Here is an 18,350-nt window from a genome sequence, read left to right on the forward strand (position 1 = left end):
AAATTTGAAATTTACAATTAAGAAATAAAATTTAAAATTTAAATGGCAAGATTAACACTAATAATATTAAATTTAAAATAAATTTATCTCACACTCAATTCAAATTCAAGATTCATAAAATAACTTAACAAGAAAAATTATTAATCAAAAGTGTCATATATACTGGCCATTTATATACTACTAGTACTAATAATAATAATAATAAATTATATTTCTCAACTTTGTGATTTAGAGATAATATATTTTTTGTTAAAAGAAAGTGACTCGCATCTATTTCAATTGTTACATATATATTACCAAAAAAAAAAAATGTTACATATATAACTTTGATATAGCTAAAATCTTTTTTAGCTGACGGAAGTGAAAAAATTGATTCAAAATTATTTTTTGATAAAATAAAAATTATACAAGGTATGTTTGACCCTTCTCGCAATATTTTGAGGTATGTTTGAAGAGCCAAGATCATTTTTGACTGACGGAAGTGAAAAACTTATTAAATTTTTTTAACAAAATAAAAATATAAAAGGTATATTTAACCCTTCTCGCAATATTTCGAGGTATATTTGATCCTCTTCATACATGAATTTTTATCTTTTTTTTTGTATCTTCTTTAATTAAATGACTAATTTTGATTTACTATGTTGATGATCAAATTTAATTTTTCACTCATCTTATTGCAAAGTCTATTAGATGCATCAACATTTTTTACAACTAAAAAATAAAATTCAATATAACCAACCGCAAAAAAAATTAATTTTAGTTTGCTTTTAAAAAAAAATCATTTTATTTCGTTCACTATTTCTTTTTATTTCTCATGTTTTCCACACTAAAGAATGAAAGCGAAAAATTAAATAGGAGCAACAAACTCAAATAATGATAAACAAATATATACATGAGGGAGATAATTAAGACACAAATTAACCGTTGAATTAAAAAAACTCAAAAATAAAATCACATGAAAAAACTATCCGATTTACCTCTATATGAATGTTGTTTGATTAAATAACTAAAATAAATAAATTAAAAATCCAAATTTTAACTTTCGTTAGTCAAAAGTGGATATATGAGTTATTTAATTTGCACATGTAACAGTAAAAGTATATGTGATTTTTTTTTACGAAATATGCATTATATCTATACCACAGAATTAAGGAGTATATCAAATCTTTTTCTCCTAATAATAATCCAACATAATCTGCACAATATTATTATTATGAAGATCAAACAAACAATGTGGTATAGTAATGAAGTGTAAAAAATAGTTTGAACCTTATTTGATTATTCTATATCAATGTTAGTATTATATTAAAAAGAGAGTAGTCAATCTTTTGATATTAAGACAATTATATTATAAGAACTGACTTTCTTAATTCAAGACATCACTACAAAAAATGTATTATTATTAATAGTTATTTAAAACATCTAAGTCCCAAAATTATATTATTATTTTTCTAAAAGAAAAACACACACGATATATGAACGATTAATTAATTAATGAAGAACCGTATTAATCATTAGCATTCAATTGTAAATTTCAGAATCCATATTTAATTTACTAAAGTATATTGTATATTGCTGAGAATTTCCGAGAGTAATATGTTAATGTTAATTATAGTCTTGAACCAACACTATATTACGTCAATTTGATAACTTACAGATCATTACTCATATTTGTTATTAATATAACGTCTAAGTATATAATTTTATCAAAGATATCTTCATTGTGATTTTCAATGGAAAACTACTTTCCCATGATACTAGCAGAGCTTTTGTTTGATGTTATAAATAAGAGTAGCATTAAATAGGTACACCACAAAGCATGACATATTTCTGGTCTGTACAAATCAGGACCAAAAGTCTAGTCAATTAATCACATGGATATCATAAACTTTTCCTCAATATATAAGATTAATATAATTATGAACCCAGCTTTACTCACTCTTGTCCTAGTATTTTCTTCTTCTTTTTATCTCAAGAGATCCTTTGATCTCATGCCACACGGATGATGCTTTCTCCATTACTGAAACTTGACATCACGTTATATGCTGAGTGTCTAGTAGATGATGCTTGTCCCTGATCAAGTGACAATGATAATCTCAGTGACAAAGACGATGGCTCAATTGTGGAGTTGTGGTTGGCGTTAAGGTCAATTGCTGTTGATGGATTAGGCATTGAAAACATAGGAACTAGCATCGGTGAATTTCCATGATCATGTCGCAACAGAGTTGGATTCTCTCTTGACTTGTCAATCTGTACTGGAAATATGATAGGACCAACAGCTGGTGCCACCGGAAATGCATTGGTTTTGGTAGTTGGTAATGTTGCTGGTGCTAGAACTGGGATTTCTTGCTTATTTTCCACCTCTTCTATTGGCATTACTGATACCTGTTTGTCAAAGAAAGAGAACCTTAGAAATGGATATCCAAGTGGTGGCAAAGATTTCAGTTTGTATTCTTCATCAGAATTCAATATTTTTATCTTTTCCACAAGGCAAGTATAAACAAAGAACTTGACACCAATGAAAAAGAATCTTTTAGAGAAAAGACACAAAAGAATAACAACAAAACCCAGCACCAATATCAATTCAAAACAAGAAAAATGAACGAATCAAATTACTACTCCTTCTGTTAAAGAGTGATAAGATCGAAGTACTAAAATCAAGCCATCTAATTTTCTATCTCTATACACCTACTCAAATGAACTTCACTAATACATGGCAAAATGAGAGAAAATATAATCATAGTAATTAAAAGTTGCTCGAGTAATAATAAGGGTGAGAAACAAGTTTGATAAATGGAAGACGTGAAGAAAAAATAAATACCGAGTCAGTGGTGATATCAAAGAGGCTAGATCGACGGCGGCGACGGTTGAGGTTGCTTCGCCGGAGGAAGTATTTCTGAGCATGACTTGCAACCTGAGTCGGTGTGCGAGTCTTTACGAAGTTACGAGAGATTCCTCTCCAGTCTCCTTTTCCCACTTTCTGCAATCCTAAAAGGAATAACTTATGCTCTTCCTCTGTCCACGGAACTCCTAATACAAACAAAATCAACGCTACTTCATCAGAAATCAATTTCTATGGATTCAAAGCTTAGCAGGTTGGATCAAACCATATTTATGGTCCTGAAATCTAGACAGAGGGAAAACGAGTTCCCTTTTACAGAATCTAATTTTTTTTTATGAATTCGATCATCATTTATGAACTATTACATATAAATCACATGATTAAACTATGAATTTGACTCTGTACAAAACAAATTAGGATAGAAGAGTATAACTCAAAAATTTGTGCATAACAGAGAAAACGATCGATGAATCTAATAGAAACTTGACTCAGAGGAGACATTAATTGACTAATCACCGACAGAAATAACCGAATCGAATGTAAAATGAAGACTATCATAAAAACACGGCGAATAGCAACAAAAATAGAAGAGGATCGGAGATCTCACCTCTCTTACGCTCGCGACCACTGTTGGACTGATGTTGAACAGCGTCATCTGCAGAGGCATAACCTTCATCCTGAGCCACTTTAGAGGATTCATTGTTATCACCGCCGTTGTTGTTGTTGTTAGCATTCGGTTGCTCATACTGTGAAAGATCGTTCAGACTCACGCTCTTCCTCATAGGATCCACTTTTACTCTCACACCAAACAACATGATTTCTCCTCCAAAACCGCCGCCGGTAACTGCCGGCGTCGATGACGACTTATCGCTGCAAACGCTCGACATCGTTCTGGAAGTTTCCACGAATCAATAAAAAATCAATTGATACAAAGTGGTGATGACTAAACATACACTCCGTCAAACGGAAATCGTACACACCTATTGAAATTGAAATTGAAATTGAAAGGAAGAAAGAAGCGAATAAAGCGGAACGGAGAGTGTATAGAGATGTGGAAATATATAGAGGGGGTGAGATGGTGATAAGGACCACATGATAATAATAATAAATAAAAAATAATAATATTTGTATTGTATTGTATCCTATCAAAAAAGTAAGATACGAGTAGAGCTATTAAGAAAAAGTAGAATAAAAGATGAAATATAATTATTAAATAATATATAAATACAAAAATGAGAAAAAAAATATTAAGATAACGATGTTAAGTAACAACCAAAACAAATAAAGTATTGTATTTAAATTAACGACACAATATAATGTAGAAAAATGACGAATATATCCCGAACTATCGTAAATGGTATGCATATATCCTCCGTCATAATTTTGAGATATTGGTGCTCGTGCCATCCAAAAAATAGAGTGTATATGCCCTTCACTCTAACGGAAGACTAAATAGGAACACATGACGCAATCTTATCCGTCGATCCAATATTTAATAAATGTCGATCGATGGATAAGATTATGACACGTGTATGTCCGTTAGTATAAAGGGTATATATACTCTAGTTTTTGGACAACATGGATACCAATATCCCAAAAATATGATATATGATGAATGACATTTGCATACCATTTACGATAATCCGGGATATATTTATCATTTTTCCTATAATGTAATACAAAGGATAACATTCTCCCACATTAATAAGTATTGATAGTTGAGAGTAACACGTGGCGACAATTTAACGGTTTATCCGAATCTTCGGTGGAGCTGAGTCTGATTTTTACGGGAAGTTTCAACCAACTCATATAGAATAGAGGGGCATACCATTTTTTATGTGGATGGGCCTATCCACATACTCAATTTCCACTTTTTTTTTTTTATATTCAATGTTGATATCTCCACTATATCTACTTTTTTTCATCTTAAAATTATTCTTAAAAATATATACTTTTATGAACTTTGTCAAAAAAGTAGAACTCGATTTACGTAAAATATTAATAATGTCATTAAATATTTATTAATAAAATTAACTAAAAAAAATATATATGACATATAAATATGAAAAAACATTCTTAATTTCTTCTTATTGAGCTCTCACGACATAAGTGAATAATATTCTAGTGGTACTCTTCTTTTTGAAACTAATTTCATGAGATATTTATCATTTTTTACCAGTAATAAGTATCAAATAACTCTACTCACCAAAACTAAAATAGATGAGAAGAAATCAGATAGTATTTTTGTTTGTACTAAAAAATTTGAACTCAGGACATCATAGTTCCTCCTGATTTGATTGAAGTATATATTCCTTCTGTTTCATATTAGTTGATCATCTTACTAAAAATAGTTGTCTCATATTAGTTGATCATCTTACTAAATTAAGGAAATATTAATTAAATTTTTCATATTATATACTCTTCCAATTAATTTTTTTTGAAAGTGTTTATATTTATTTGAAAATTCCCAAGAAGTTTTTTAAAGAGTGAATTAGTAAAATTATCTTTTTATTTATGATTTCTTAATATGCATGTAAAAAAGAAAATGATCAACTACTATAAAACGAAAGAAGTACATTTTATTTCTAAAAACTTGGAAATTTAAGTACTGTATTCAGGGGCGGAGCCAGCATACGAACCCCTCCGACGGAAATATTACTATTTATACGTTAAAATTTCTTATGTATATATTAGTAGATGTTGAAACCCTCTTTGATTAGTTCGTACATTTATTTTTTCAAATTTTGAACATCCTTATTAAAAGTCCTAGCTTCGCCACTGACCGTATTAATACGGAAAGCTAAGTAATTTAATTGCATATTTAGCTAAGATAATTGAAGGGATCAAGTTTGACTTTGTGGGCACTTGTCTTGTCGAACTTTTGGTTTGGGAAAGAGATTACTCCTAATTAACATCATTTTTTATTTGTCAAACACGTATTTGTTTGGACGCAAATTGCAATAACCAGCACGAGAAAATAATGAATTCTACTCATAAAATTTTATTTATCGATTCAAAATTTAAATTTTATTAAAAAAAATAAAAAATTCTCTAGTTATGTGAAAAATATGTTTAAATAATTAATCCTTTATTTGCAATTCAAAAGCTTGAAGCTCACTTTAATATTAACTCTCGATAAACGAACAAGTAAAAACTATCAGAAGACATAGAAACTAATTTCATTAAGTTTTCTGATTAGTCGGTGAAAGGAATTAGTTTTAAAATGGTCAAAGAAGCAAGTTAATTAAAAAGGCCCACCTACCATTACCAAGAGATAACATTATTTTTTTCTGAAGATAAAAATTGACTTTAATTAAGATAATAATAATAATAATTAGTACTAATTAATTAAACTTGGATCAATAGTAACGTGATTTGGTTCCATCATGCACAAGAACCAATGTTGTACTATGAACTTAAAATAATTAAAATTATTGGCACAAGTGGATGGTAAAATTAAATAAAAAATTAAAGAATCACGCGAAAAAAGGAAATGCTTAGTGATTGATTAACTGACAAACTTGTCTAATTAAACTTATTTAATTAAGTTGAGTAGCATTAGTTAGGTACTTAATTGAAATCTTTACAACACAACTATGGATGGTTAGCTGTGTTTCTTTCTCAATTATTTGACTAGAGATAATAATGTTTATTATCTTGCTAGGGCCTCACTAATTAATTACTTATGAATTAATATCTGTAATGCAAAGTACTTTTCAATCCTATATGGTAACTTGGTGTATGAATAAATTTCGAAGATTTTACTATTAAGAGATAAAGTGAAACTGACGTGATCATTTTATTCTTAATCAGATTTGAGACAAATGCGTAGATAGCTACTTGGAATATCACTATTTAATATATATCCAAAAAAAATTGTTATTTAGTCATTTTTTAATCAATTTCAGATTGATCGAATTAAAGTTGAAAATCTAGGTATGAAATTATATATTATGCTAAAATTCTTCTTTAAATCAAGTATGGGGTTATATATTGGCATATTATAGGTGAAAAATAAATTATAGCATAATATGTTTGCTGGAAATTGACTTAGATATTAATTATCTTTACTTTGAAAATATAGGTTATTCTTTACAATGATGAAAGATATTTGGGCATTAATCATTAATAGCTACACAACAACTTCCCCACCTAATTCAAGATTAAAAAATACTTAGATTTTTGTTACCCCTAACTCCAAAATTATTCGATAATTACATATCAAAGATTTGTATATATGATCTTTATGGATTTGACTACAACAATATAACTTCCAATCAAAAAATAATGTTACTTTGAATATGACAAATCGATATAAAATTGTATTCGACATATATATTATATATATACAAATAGATCTTTAATATAATCACGCAAATAGCAGAATCTTTTTTGAATGGGCTAATTTTTTTAAAAGGAAAAAGCTCAAATATATCATCGAACTTTGCTCAAAGGTTCATATATGCCATCAATTAGAAGTTTGTCTCATCTACGCCATTTGAGTTAACAAATAATGATATGGGTGAACATTTTCTCTAACAGATAAGAAATAACATAGATGAATCAAATTTTTAACGAATGACATAGATAAGTTTTTTTTCAAAGTTCGATAACATTTTTGAACCTTTTCCTTTTTTTTAATGGTATGCTAGATAAATACAATGCCTTTGTCAAATGCTCCATCTCTTAATTTTGTGTGTGAATAGTGTGATAAGTGACGGAATCAGAATATTCATTAATATAGGTATACTAGTAAAGAAAGTCCGGGCGCTGCCCGGGCCCAACATTAATAAAGTTATATTGTTACTCTCTCCGTCCCATATTAGATGAGAATCTTACTAAAAATATTTTTTTCATATTATTTGAGCACTTATTAAATTAGGATAGAATTAATTAATTCTTTTCCATTTTACCCATACAATTAATATGACCATTCCTATATTGTATGTGTATTTTTTGTAACTCATTTCAATGTGCATTGATATAAACAAAGGGCAAAGTCTTCCAATGTATTAATGATTTCTTAATCACCGTATTAAGTTGGAAGTGTCCATCTAATATGGGACGGAGGGAGTATAGTTTATGTATTGTTATAAAATTAGTAAAGATTGTTATAATATATGTTGCTCATAAGTGAGCTAATATAGAAACTTATTTGCCATTTGTCTTTTTAATTTCAATTTTAAATAGCAAATAAATGTAGCAATAAGATTGACGGTAGAAATGAAGCATATCTTTCTAAATTTAAGTAAAAATAAACAGAGTAGAAGTAACATTAGGGTTATCGATAGGACGATTCATTCGGTTATTTTTTAAAAAATTATATCATTCAATTTTTTGGCTATTTTATAATGTCTAACCAAAATTAAAATTTTCAAATCATCCTAATCCTAATTTATGTGACACAAGCAGTACAAAAATTAGTGTTTTTTTTGTTGTTTTGTAGATATTTTAAGTTATTATTTATTGTAAATTATAGTACTTTTTATTAAAGTTTTTAATAACATATGTTACTTTTTATGTTTGAGAGTTAAACCAACTTTTTTTATATGTCTTTTAATTTTATATGTGTTTTATCCTTTTCCATTTTCAAAAACCAATACTCTCTCCATTTTATTTTATATGCCATTTCTCTTTATAAATATATTGGTTATTCCCTCTTCTTATTGGAACACATATTGACTTGTGGTGAATACTTATTCCCTTTTCTTATATAGTAATTCTTTTCTTTTTAATTATTTTTTTTAGTTAATTGGAAACAATAAATACCTAAACAAAAGTTGATGATGGGGCTCACACCTCATCTGGATAACTAGAGATAGAGGTGTCTATCTTGTCTCCATTCTTTTGAATGGACCCTACCACTTAATTATTATACAGGAAAAAATATTCTAGCTTTTGAGAAACAATTTTGATAAGATGATTATTAGGTAAGTATTTTCAAACAGAATATAAATGCTATCCACACATTTATTAAAGGGAATTATAAAATTTAATTAGTACTCACTCCGTTTTATTATACTTGATCCAAATTAATTTGAGACACTTCTTAAAAGAAATATTTTCTCCGTTTGTTTTTAGTTGTTTATAAATTGGATGCATTTTTTGATAAATAGTAAATACAGTGATAATTTTATTATATTATTTATGATTGTTATATAAGTCATATTAGTTAAAAATGAATTAGAAATAATTAGTATTTAATAATCTATCTATCTATAGCTATATCTATATCTATCTATCTATCTATATCTATACTACCTTAAAAGCATGTACTACCAAACTTGAATGTTGAATTACTATAATACCCTAATAAAAAACACTCAATTTATTTTATTTATTAATTTCATTATATTGAAAGTAGTTACATTTTCAAATTAAAGGATTGTGACTTTTTCAATTAGTTGTGAGTTTTCCAAAGGGTTGTGACTTTTTTTGACGGGTTGTAACTTTTTCAATGAGTTGTGACTTTTCTAAAGGGTAATGCCTTTTCTGATGAGTTGTGCCTTTTTCAAAGGGTTGTTACTTTTCCGATAAACAGTGACTTTTTCGAAAGGTTATGACTTTTCGAATAAGACACAATTAACACCTATTCATACTACTATTTAGTAGCTATAAAAAGAGGAATTTCCTCACACTTTTAAACTACAATTTCTTTAAGTTCTCTACTCTTCTTCTTCTTAAAAAAATATCAAGTGTTAATTGCAAAATTTGATCAAGTTCCAAATTCAACGAAATTCAAGATACCTCATAAGAAAAAGTTGGTGAAAAAATTATAGCAAATCATTCATCAATTCACAGTCGTATTTTTTCTTACCATTTTCATGAGTAAACAATGACGAAAAGTTATGGGAGAGACAATAATATTAAACAGCTATGAACAAAGGCATATGATTTGGGTAAGATATTTCTTCTTTATTTTTTATTTTTTTCCCTCAAACGATGGAGTTTCTTCCTAATTTTTCTAAAACAATGGGTATCAACGTAGTCCATTGAATTATTAGTTTTGATGTTAAATTCACTATTTCAGAAATAGATTTTAACTTTTACTTATAATATGATAACATAGTCATGATAATAATTATTTTTAATAGATATGTACGTAAAAATGAACGGAGAAAGTAAAGTGTTGGTGGCAAGAGATTTAAATCAAATGGAACACTAGAGTGAATATAGCATGAACATATATTTTCGTCCTCCTTCTTCATTGGCTATGTATTATTCCATATTTTCTTTTTGTCACAAGATACACTCCTTACTAGCTATATAAAACTAGATAAGAAAATAGCGATTGATCATAAAATGATCTTAAATCAAATTAATGATTCTATAAATAATACTTTACATTTTATTCATCTATTAATTTTTATTATTGAAAAATCTAAATAAAGATAAAATATTGAAATACTTATGGTAATCCTTATTAGTGCCATGCGCATACTATATTTCAAGTATTAATATTTAAGACAAATTTTGTACTTAAATGGTGGTACATCATTTATGTTCATAACCTCAAGAGTAAAGGTTATTTGTGACATTTTTTGAAAGGATTTTTTTAAAAAATTTGTTGGTTAGATTTGTTTACAAAATTGAGTGAAGTAAGAAATAATATTATAAAAGAAATGCCACTTTCTCCCATAGTTAAACTTTGAATGTATTTTGAAATGTTTTAATAATGTCTGGTCATTTTGATCTCAAAATACAAGTAACTCTATGACAATATGTATTAATAATTTAAAAACATTTTTCATATGTTCGTTCAATTATAATTATTTACTAAAAAGCTTTAATTTAGTAATATTAATTCTATCTTACAACGTCATATACTATATATATGATACACACGTGTGTTTGCCTTAAAACTAGTAAGAATAAAATACATGTAAGCTAACATTTTTTATTATTATATAAATTGAATAAGTAAAAATGAAAATTAATTTCTAATTTGAATATAGTGGATAAGTAAAAATGGATGAAGGAAGTATTTATTAGGGGTTTATTTTATTTATTTTTATTTTTATTTATCCATTTTTAGTTGTTCACTACAATAAAAATAGATAACCACTTTTATTTCTTCAATTTGAAAATTAAGAGATATTTTATTATTTTTATACCTATTTTACCCTTACTATGAAATACTTTTCGTATTCCAATGCACTAGTCAAAATATGATTTTATATATTCAAAGAGTGATTTAGTAAGCTTATTATTTTGTTACTTGCTTTTTGTGGGATGTGCCAAATTAAACATGAACAAATAAAAATTAAATGGAAAGTACACTTAACTAATCTTATTAATTATTCTCTCTGTTTCATATTACTTGACTTTTATATCAAAATTAAGATGTTTCATTTTAATTTTTTCCTTGTCACCTGTACTATTAAAAAACTAGATAAAGTAATAGTAGTCAAATATAAAATTTCAAAATATCATTAATAAGGTTAATTGAGTAAAATATATCTGTAATAAAAAATCCTTAAGAAGTCATGTGCCAAATAAACCTGAGCCAAATAATATGAAAAAGGAGGTATGTTTTAAAATTTTAAATTTTACTGGTAGTAATTTAAAACTCGTTAATCCAGTTCACTATGTTTCTAAACTTCATTAAACAACCATTGTTTTCAGACATAATGCACTATAATTATGGACTACTTTACAATTATCATCATCAGTTTCAATAAATATTGCACTATATTGTGATCTCGAGGTTAACTTTTTTTACTTCTTCTCAATGAAAAATGAACTTAGAGAATATAAGTCCCTTTGTTTCTTTTTATATGTCATCTTTATTATAAATAATTGATCCATAATACTTGTCATTTCATCAAAATTAATGCATAAATTACAATATTCTTCCTATTTTACCCTTATGAGTTATTAGCCTTGAAAATATATATTTAACAAACATAGAAAAATTAAGTGAATAATTATATTCATGTTCATTGATCAAATTATCAAAATAAATTAATTTATATTCATTGATTGAAAAATTAACTTCATAAAAAGTTAAATAAAGGTAGAATTGTAAAATTACATAATTTCTTAATGCACGGTGAAATAAAAAATAGTGACATATAAATAAAAACGGATGAAGTATAACTTTATCATTTGTGTGACCGGAAATAATAGAAATAGGAAAAAGGTTCAAAAAAGTCCTTGTAGTTTGCAAAATGGTCTGTTTTTGCCCTCTATTTAGAGTTTGAGTCAATTATGCCCTTGTTATTACAAAACACAATTGTGAATTGACATTGTATATATTGATACTTATTTTCTACTAGTTATTTATTAAAAAAAAAATAGGGTCAATTCATTAGACAAGTCATTATGGTAAAGGGTTTTAGACCTTCAAATTTTTGGGGCCTATTTCTATCAATAGTTATTAAAAGTAAAACAACGAGTGTAAATTTCTTTTTCTTTAAAAATATATTGAATTAAGTTAGAAAATAATTCATAGTCTCGTGTGCTTGATAAACTATATATTCTATTTTCCAAATTAAAACACTGTCAAATAATTTTAAATTTACATATCAAAGTCTGTCGAAATAGGATTGTCCTTCATCTTTGTTTTTATGTATACCTCACACGCACACATGTTTAACACCATTATATATATGTGATTTAAATTATTATTTTTACTGATTATCGACGTAAAATGTATATGTAGTGCACACGAAACACATATAAGATGCACATGTGGGGCAAGAGATACGTGATGCTCACAAAAGCTAGTTTTATTGAATATATACTTGAAATCTCTGATTAAAATTTGAGTTTAGGCCACCAATTCCGTTGAGCCTCTCCATATATATATTCCTTTTCGTTTTATTTTATGTCTTTTCTATTCTTCACCTTTCCTCCTTTGAAATGTATTAGGCATGTGATTTTAGACTTTCCCACCAACTTTTGACACACAATTTTTTTTATTATAAAAATTCATGATTTCGACTGTACTTCTTTATTTAGAAAGAAAAAAGAGTTTTCTTCATGTCTAAGGTACCAAAGCCATCACAATATGAGAAACGAGGAAATTAATTAATTCTCCAACACTTTCTAGTACTTTAAAGTTTAAACACTAAATAAAGTTTTTATTTTGACATTTGGTAAAAGATATCATTTCACCCCTAGTGGCTTTGTGCTTTTTCTCTCAACCAAGTGCAATTTTTTTTCATAATACGTTGCATGGTGCATGCAACTTAAAAAAAATTAGTATTAAAGAATAAGAATTACTACATGTAAAATGTAAGTAAAATATTATTTATTGTCTTATTGACCATCTTATTAGAAGTTCTAGATCAACAATCAACCATTTTACTTATGCAATATTTCATACATCACAATATCTATAAATTTCATCGTATTTTCTCCTTTCTTAACTGAAAGCACTCAACACACATCAACGAACACATATATTATATATATTATGTATGTAGACACATAATATATGTTGCGTGTGTGCCCCCATTTGAGATCTAAATTAGGTCAAGATGAAGGGCCTCCATTATTCCACAAAGGGGCTTTACATTATTGACATTTTTTTTTTCTTTTTCTAAAGTTGGACCCTTAGGGTTGCATGACATTTAAATAACATATCTTATACCAATCTTATTAAAAGTTATTAAAATAGGCAACTTCTGCAGGACATGTCAAAGGGAGAGGCATTATATTGTCTCTTATAACCCTCAAATTACCAAATTAAACAATACAAGAACTAAAAGTTCAATTAAAACATTAAATCATGTATGTCGCTAATTAATAGTCACCTGATGGATATTTATTGTTTTATGGACCAGATATATTCTCATTTGTACTACATTATTTTATGTTTATAGCCAACAGATTGAATATATGTTCCATGTTTATATATACCTAGGCCCTAGACTTAATTAATAAGTCCATAACTAGGGATATTAATCATTTATTAGGGTGAAGATTAATAAGCCAATCTTATTTAATTGGAGTTAATTAGTTTAATCTAGATTCTAGACTAGGGATAGGTTATCACAGCTGTATAGTTGTACGAGCACATGATATCCACATAAAATTGTTGCTTAAATTACCTTGTGTATACATATACATATATATAAAAGTAAAATAGAATGACGGGGCTCGAAAAATAATACTTCCCTCTGTCTCTAATTACTTGTCCACTTTTGAATTGACACACCTATTAAGAAAATAATTATTAACATAACGAGTTTACTATTTTACCCCTATTAATTATGAAGTGAATGAATTAAAAACTTAAGTTTTCAAGAAGTTCTACTTTTTTCAAAGTAATTAATTGAGGGTATAATAGGTAATTTTTTTTTGTTTTTTCTTGATTTGTCAAAATGGACAAGTAATTAGGGACAACTATAAAAGGAAAAGTGGACAAGTAATTAGGGACGGAGGGAGTACTATTGGAAATAGAAGAAATACTACTAAAAACAAGACAAAAAATCAACGGACAAGAGCGGTCCAAAAAAGAAAAATCTAGAAATTGATCTTGTCGGATAATTTTTTTTATTTTTTTGAAAGAAGATTGACGGACGTCTATTTTTTCGCACAAAAATGCGTGAAAATCAAATTGACTAGAGAGAGTTGTTCGGATGGTAAGCATTTCTCACTTTCAATACGAAAGTTGTGAGTTTGAGTCACCAAGAAAGCAAAAAAGTGAAAGCCCCTGAGGTCGATTCTAAATAGACATAAAATTAACTATATACCGTCCGTAGGTTTTGTGCCTATAAAGCTTAATTGACGATACAAGATTATGTAGGCCACAATTTGAATTGACATAAAATGATAAATGTCACTAAATTGCGACTCTGCTTCACTAGCTAGTCAAAGTAATTAAGAAAGACAAGTTAGATTATGTGACCTAACAATTATAAAGCTGTCCACCCACATTGGATGGACAATTATGTGTTGGAAGCATATATTATATACATAATAAAATTGTCTAACCTATAGTGGTATATATTATAAGCAATTATTCAACAGAATATTTTGCAGTATAGTTTGAAGTCTCCAAATTTTGCCCATCATTCAGATATAAGTGGATTTACATGATAAAGTTATAGCTAACTTGCTTTATATCAATGATTAGTGAATAGTCATGTCATTTTTTTCTTTTTTTTCAAAATGAATGATTCACCCCAAGAATCAGACCTGGGGTTAATTACATTTCTCTAAAGAATATTTTTATTTTGGCAATGGGAAATAATAATAACATAGTATTCTCCTTTTAATTTGGTTACTTAGACATTGAAAAACTGAATTATGAAATTGTGAGATATAATTTTTTAATTGAATTAATATGTGCCAAATTGAATAAGCATGAATAATGGATCCATGGATGAAGATAGAAAGTTGAATTCTAATCGTAACTAAATTTTCAATTTCTTATTTGTAAAGAAGAAAGTGAAATAAAATAACTATATTAAATAATGATTTTGATTTACCAGAGATATCAACATATTGTTTTAGCTTGGTGGAAAACAAAATCGTTTTCCTCACGATACTATAAATTAGAAATAATAGAGAACAAAAATAATTAGAAAAGATTTTTAAAATGATCTCGCTTTTAAAATGATCATCTACAAAGCCATTCCTTTTAACTTTATTCACACCAAAAAATGACATAGATGTTATCAGTAGATCTCCTTGCTCGTACTTATTCCTATTGATATTTTTTTATGTTAAATAAAAGGCCGCTAGACACTGTCTAGTAGGCTTAAGAAAAATTAAAAACATGATGAAGTTGTTATGATTAATTAAAAAAAATAAAAAATCATAACAACATCGGACCAATTTGACATATTATTTGAGATCCTTGACAATATTTAAAGATTTTCGTGTTGAACTTCTTTTTCTCAAAACTGTTGCTAATTTTTTTTTCACCAGATACATTTAAATTTAGGAAAAGACTCAAATATGTTATTAAACTTTGGAAAAAAGTTCATCTATATTATTCGTTAAAAAATTGTCTCATTTATGCCATTTCGTTTGAATAGTTGTGCAAAATCGAAACTATTTTCAGTTGATAAATAATGACATAAATGAATCTTTTCTCAAATGAAAATGATACAGATCGATGAACCAAACCTAACGGAAAGACATAGATGAACTTTATCTCAAAATTCGATGACACATTTAAACGTTTTCCATAAATTTAAAAAAAGAGAAACTGAAAAAACTTTCTCTAATGCAGTTTGACAGGAGGTACACTATTCTCGAATTTTACAATACTCGATGGGAATCGAATTTCACTTTCCAAATTCCGATTCCCCTTTTTTTTCCCGGTTTCTCACTCAGTGTAGGTACTCACATTAGTTGATTATTAAATTCGAATTCGCCTCGAAAAATTGGTATTAATGATTATTAAATTTGAATTTGCCTCGAAAAATCGAGTGCCTAACACTATCCTGAGACCTCTGCTCTATCACAGTATAGTAATATATTAAATTTTTTTTACAGATAACTGGAAGGGAAATTGAAATTGAGGCAATTGAAGGTTGCAACGTGTAATTTGAACCAATGGGATATGAATTTCGATTGCAATTTGTGGAGCCTGTTATGCTCACGTAAATTTCTATATGTGCTATGTTAAACATAATTTCTTCGGGTCATTTTTGTTCTTGGTTCGGAAGTGAATTATTCAGGTATCAAAATCAGCATAATTGAAATCGTGTTTGATAGCATTTTAGTTGTTATGTGTCAAATTTTACACACCAAGCACGGTGTTGGGCTACCAGTTTACAATCCCGCACAACTAAAACATGTATTTTATGTAGGGCAAAAGATGGAATAACTAAACTCGACATAACATGCATAACTTTAACAAATAATTGTGTGAATAATCCGGGTACTCCTACTACTTTGCACATATGAATAAATGAATAATTGATTCCACTAGTGTGAGCTTGCTCAAATTGACAGTTTCAAGCTTGAATAAAGGAGGAGGGTTGCAGTGGGCTGACAAGTGACAACTGGTGTATAACTTGTCAATTAACCGACCCCAACTCGTTTTGGACTGAGGCGTAGTAGTAGTAATTGTTGTTACTTTGCGCATATGAATGTTTGGTTTTGTTGTGGAGTAACAAGACCTATTGATAATATAATATGCTGATTTTTCATTTGAGATGGAAATCAGTTTGTTTTGCCTTGGCCACAACAAGTCAATTATATTAGTGATATCATCAAGGTTTCTCATCATTGAAATACTACTTGATGTTTAAAAAGAAAGAATCACTGATAAGTTGGCATCAGAAAAGAAGTAGAGAGACAGTTAATTATCATTTGAGTTTTTCCCTCCTTTGTAAAGTTTCCATAAACTTGCGGGTGGGAGATTGGACTGATGGCATATTGTGTTTATGTAGCTTCTTGAGGACTGCTAAATGTGCATAGTTTTGGTGATCCTGTTTTTGCCTAAACCAAAAGCAAACCAATTTTTAACAGACTTTAAAGTTACATATCAAAACCAAACCAAGAGTGTAAAAGAATTGTCTGTTTTTCTTTGTTCGTTCTAATTTGGTGTATTTGAGTTTATCAAGTCTTTATTGTATTTCTCTTTATCATTGTATATCAAGTGATAATGGTTCTTACTTCCCCTTTGGTACTGTCCGGTGTATTCAGCGTTTCTTAATGAAGTTTGCTTAGTGAATTGCTTTCTGTTTCCAGATTAGATACGAGGAGGATATAGCACTTGAACCTCTTGCTGGCTATGGGATTATCTAAGAGTAAGTGGTGCATCTGGATTTTTGCTTCCAGTGTCTGGTGGTGCTGATAGTTCCTTCCTTGTTGCTATAGTTTTTCAATGTGACATCTTGTAGTAAAAGGTTTATTGGATTCTCTTCCCTTCTAAACATCTATATTGTTGAGTTCTAGCTATTTTCCTGTTTTTTTTGTAGCTAGTGTATGACAATCACATTGCTGTCATGTAAATAGGTTTCTATTGAAGAAGGCATTACATAGTTAGTTACAATGCAGTTTAGTTAGGGTCATTTTGTAAATAATAGAAGATTAGAGGACTAGCAAGTAAGGAGTTAGTTAGATTAGTTACAACAATATGTTTATCATTGTATAAAATGTACAGAGCTTCCAAGTTTGTGCTAATGAATTCAGTTCTTTCTCTTTCCATCTGAGAACATTCTAGAGTTGCAGGAACTGTTCTTCAAGTATCAGAGCCTATGCTCTAAACACTAATTGCTTAATCAATTCACTGAGTACGATCAGGCGAAGCCATGGCAACCATCGACAACAAGCTGCCAGAGAAGTTGAGCCACAATCATCCACTCTTTCTGCACAATATTGACAATTCAGGAGTTCTGCTCAGTTCAATTCAATTGACTGGAGCTGATAATTTCTCTGTATGGAGTCGAGCAATGAATTGCTATAATTGGTCGTAATAAACTTGGATTCATTGATGGATCCTGCAAAAAGGACTTATATGGTCCAAATCTGGAGAATCTATGGGAACGCTGCAATGCAATCGTCTTGTCATGGATCATGAATTGCGTTTCGAAGGAAT

At 28.5% G+C, this 18,350-nt stretch overlaps 1 protein-coding gene across 1 annotated transcript; it reads right to left on the bottom strand.

Annotated features, from left to right (window-relative positions):
* Nucleotides 1-1,772: 1,772 nt before the first annotated feature.
* On the bottom strand, nt 1,773-3,872 carry LOC125809735 (transcription factor MYB1R1). Its single transcript, XM_049489332.1, has 3 exons — nt 3,450-3,872; nt 2,822-3,030; nt 1,773-2,385 (listed from the first exon to the last, which is right to left on the bottom strand). Exons 1-3 carry the CDS (start codon nt 3,727-3,729, stop codon nt 1,990-1,992), a joined length of 885 nt encoding a protein of 294 aa, XP_049345289.1. The 5' UTR covers nt 3,730-3,872; the 3' UTR covers nt 1,773-1,989.
* Nucleotides 3,873-18,350: the final 14,478 nt, after the last annotated feature.

Source organism: Solanum verrucosum, unplaced genomic scaffold, assembly GCF_900185275.1.
Source record: "Solanum verrucosum unplaced genomic scaffold, falcon-dt-bn FXZP01000121.1, whole genome shotgun sequence".
In the NCBI taxonomy this organism is placed as follows: Eukaryota; Viridiplantae; Streptophyta; class Magnoliopsida; order Solanales; family Solanaceae; genus Solanum; species Solanum verrucosum.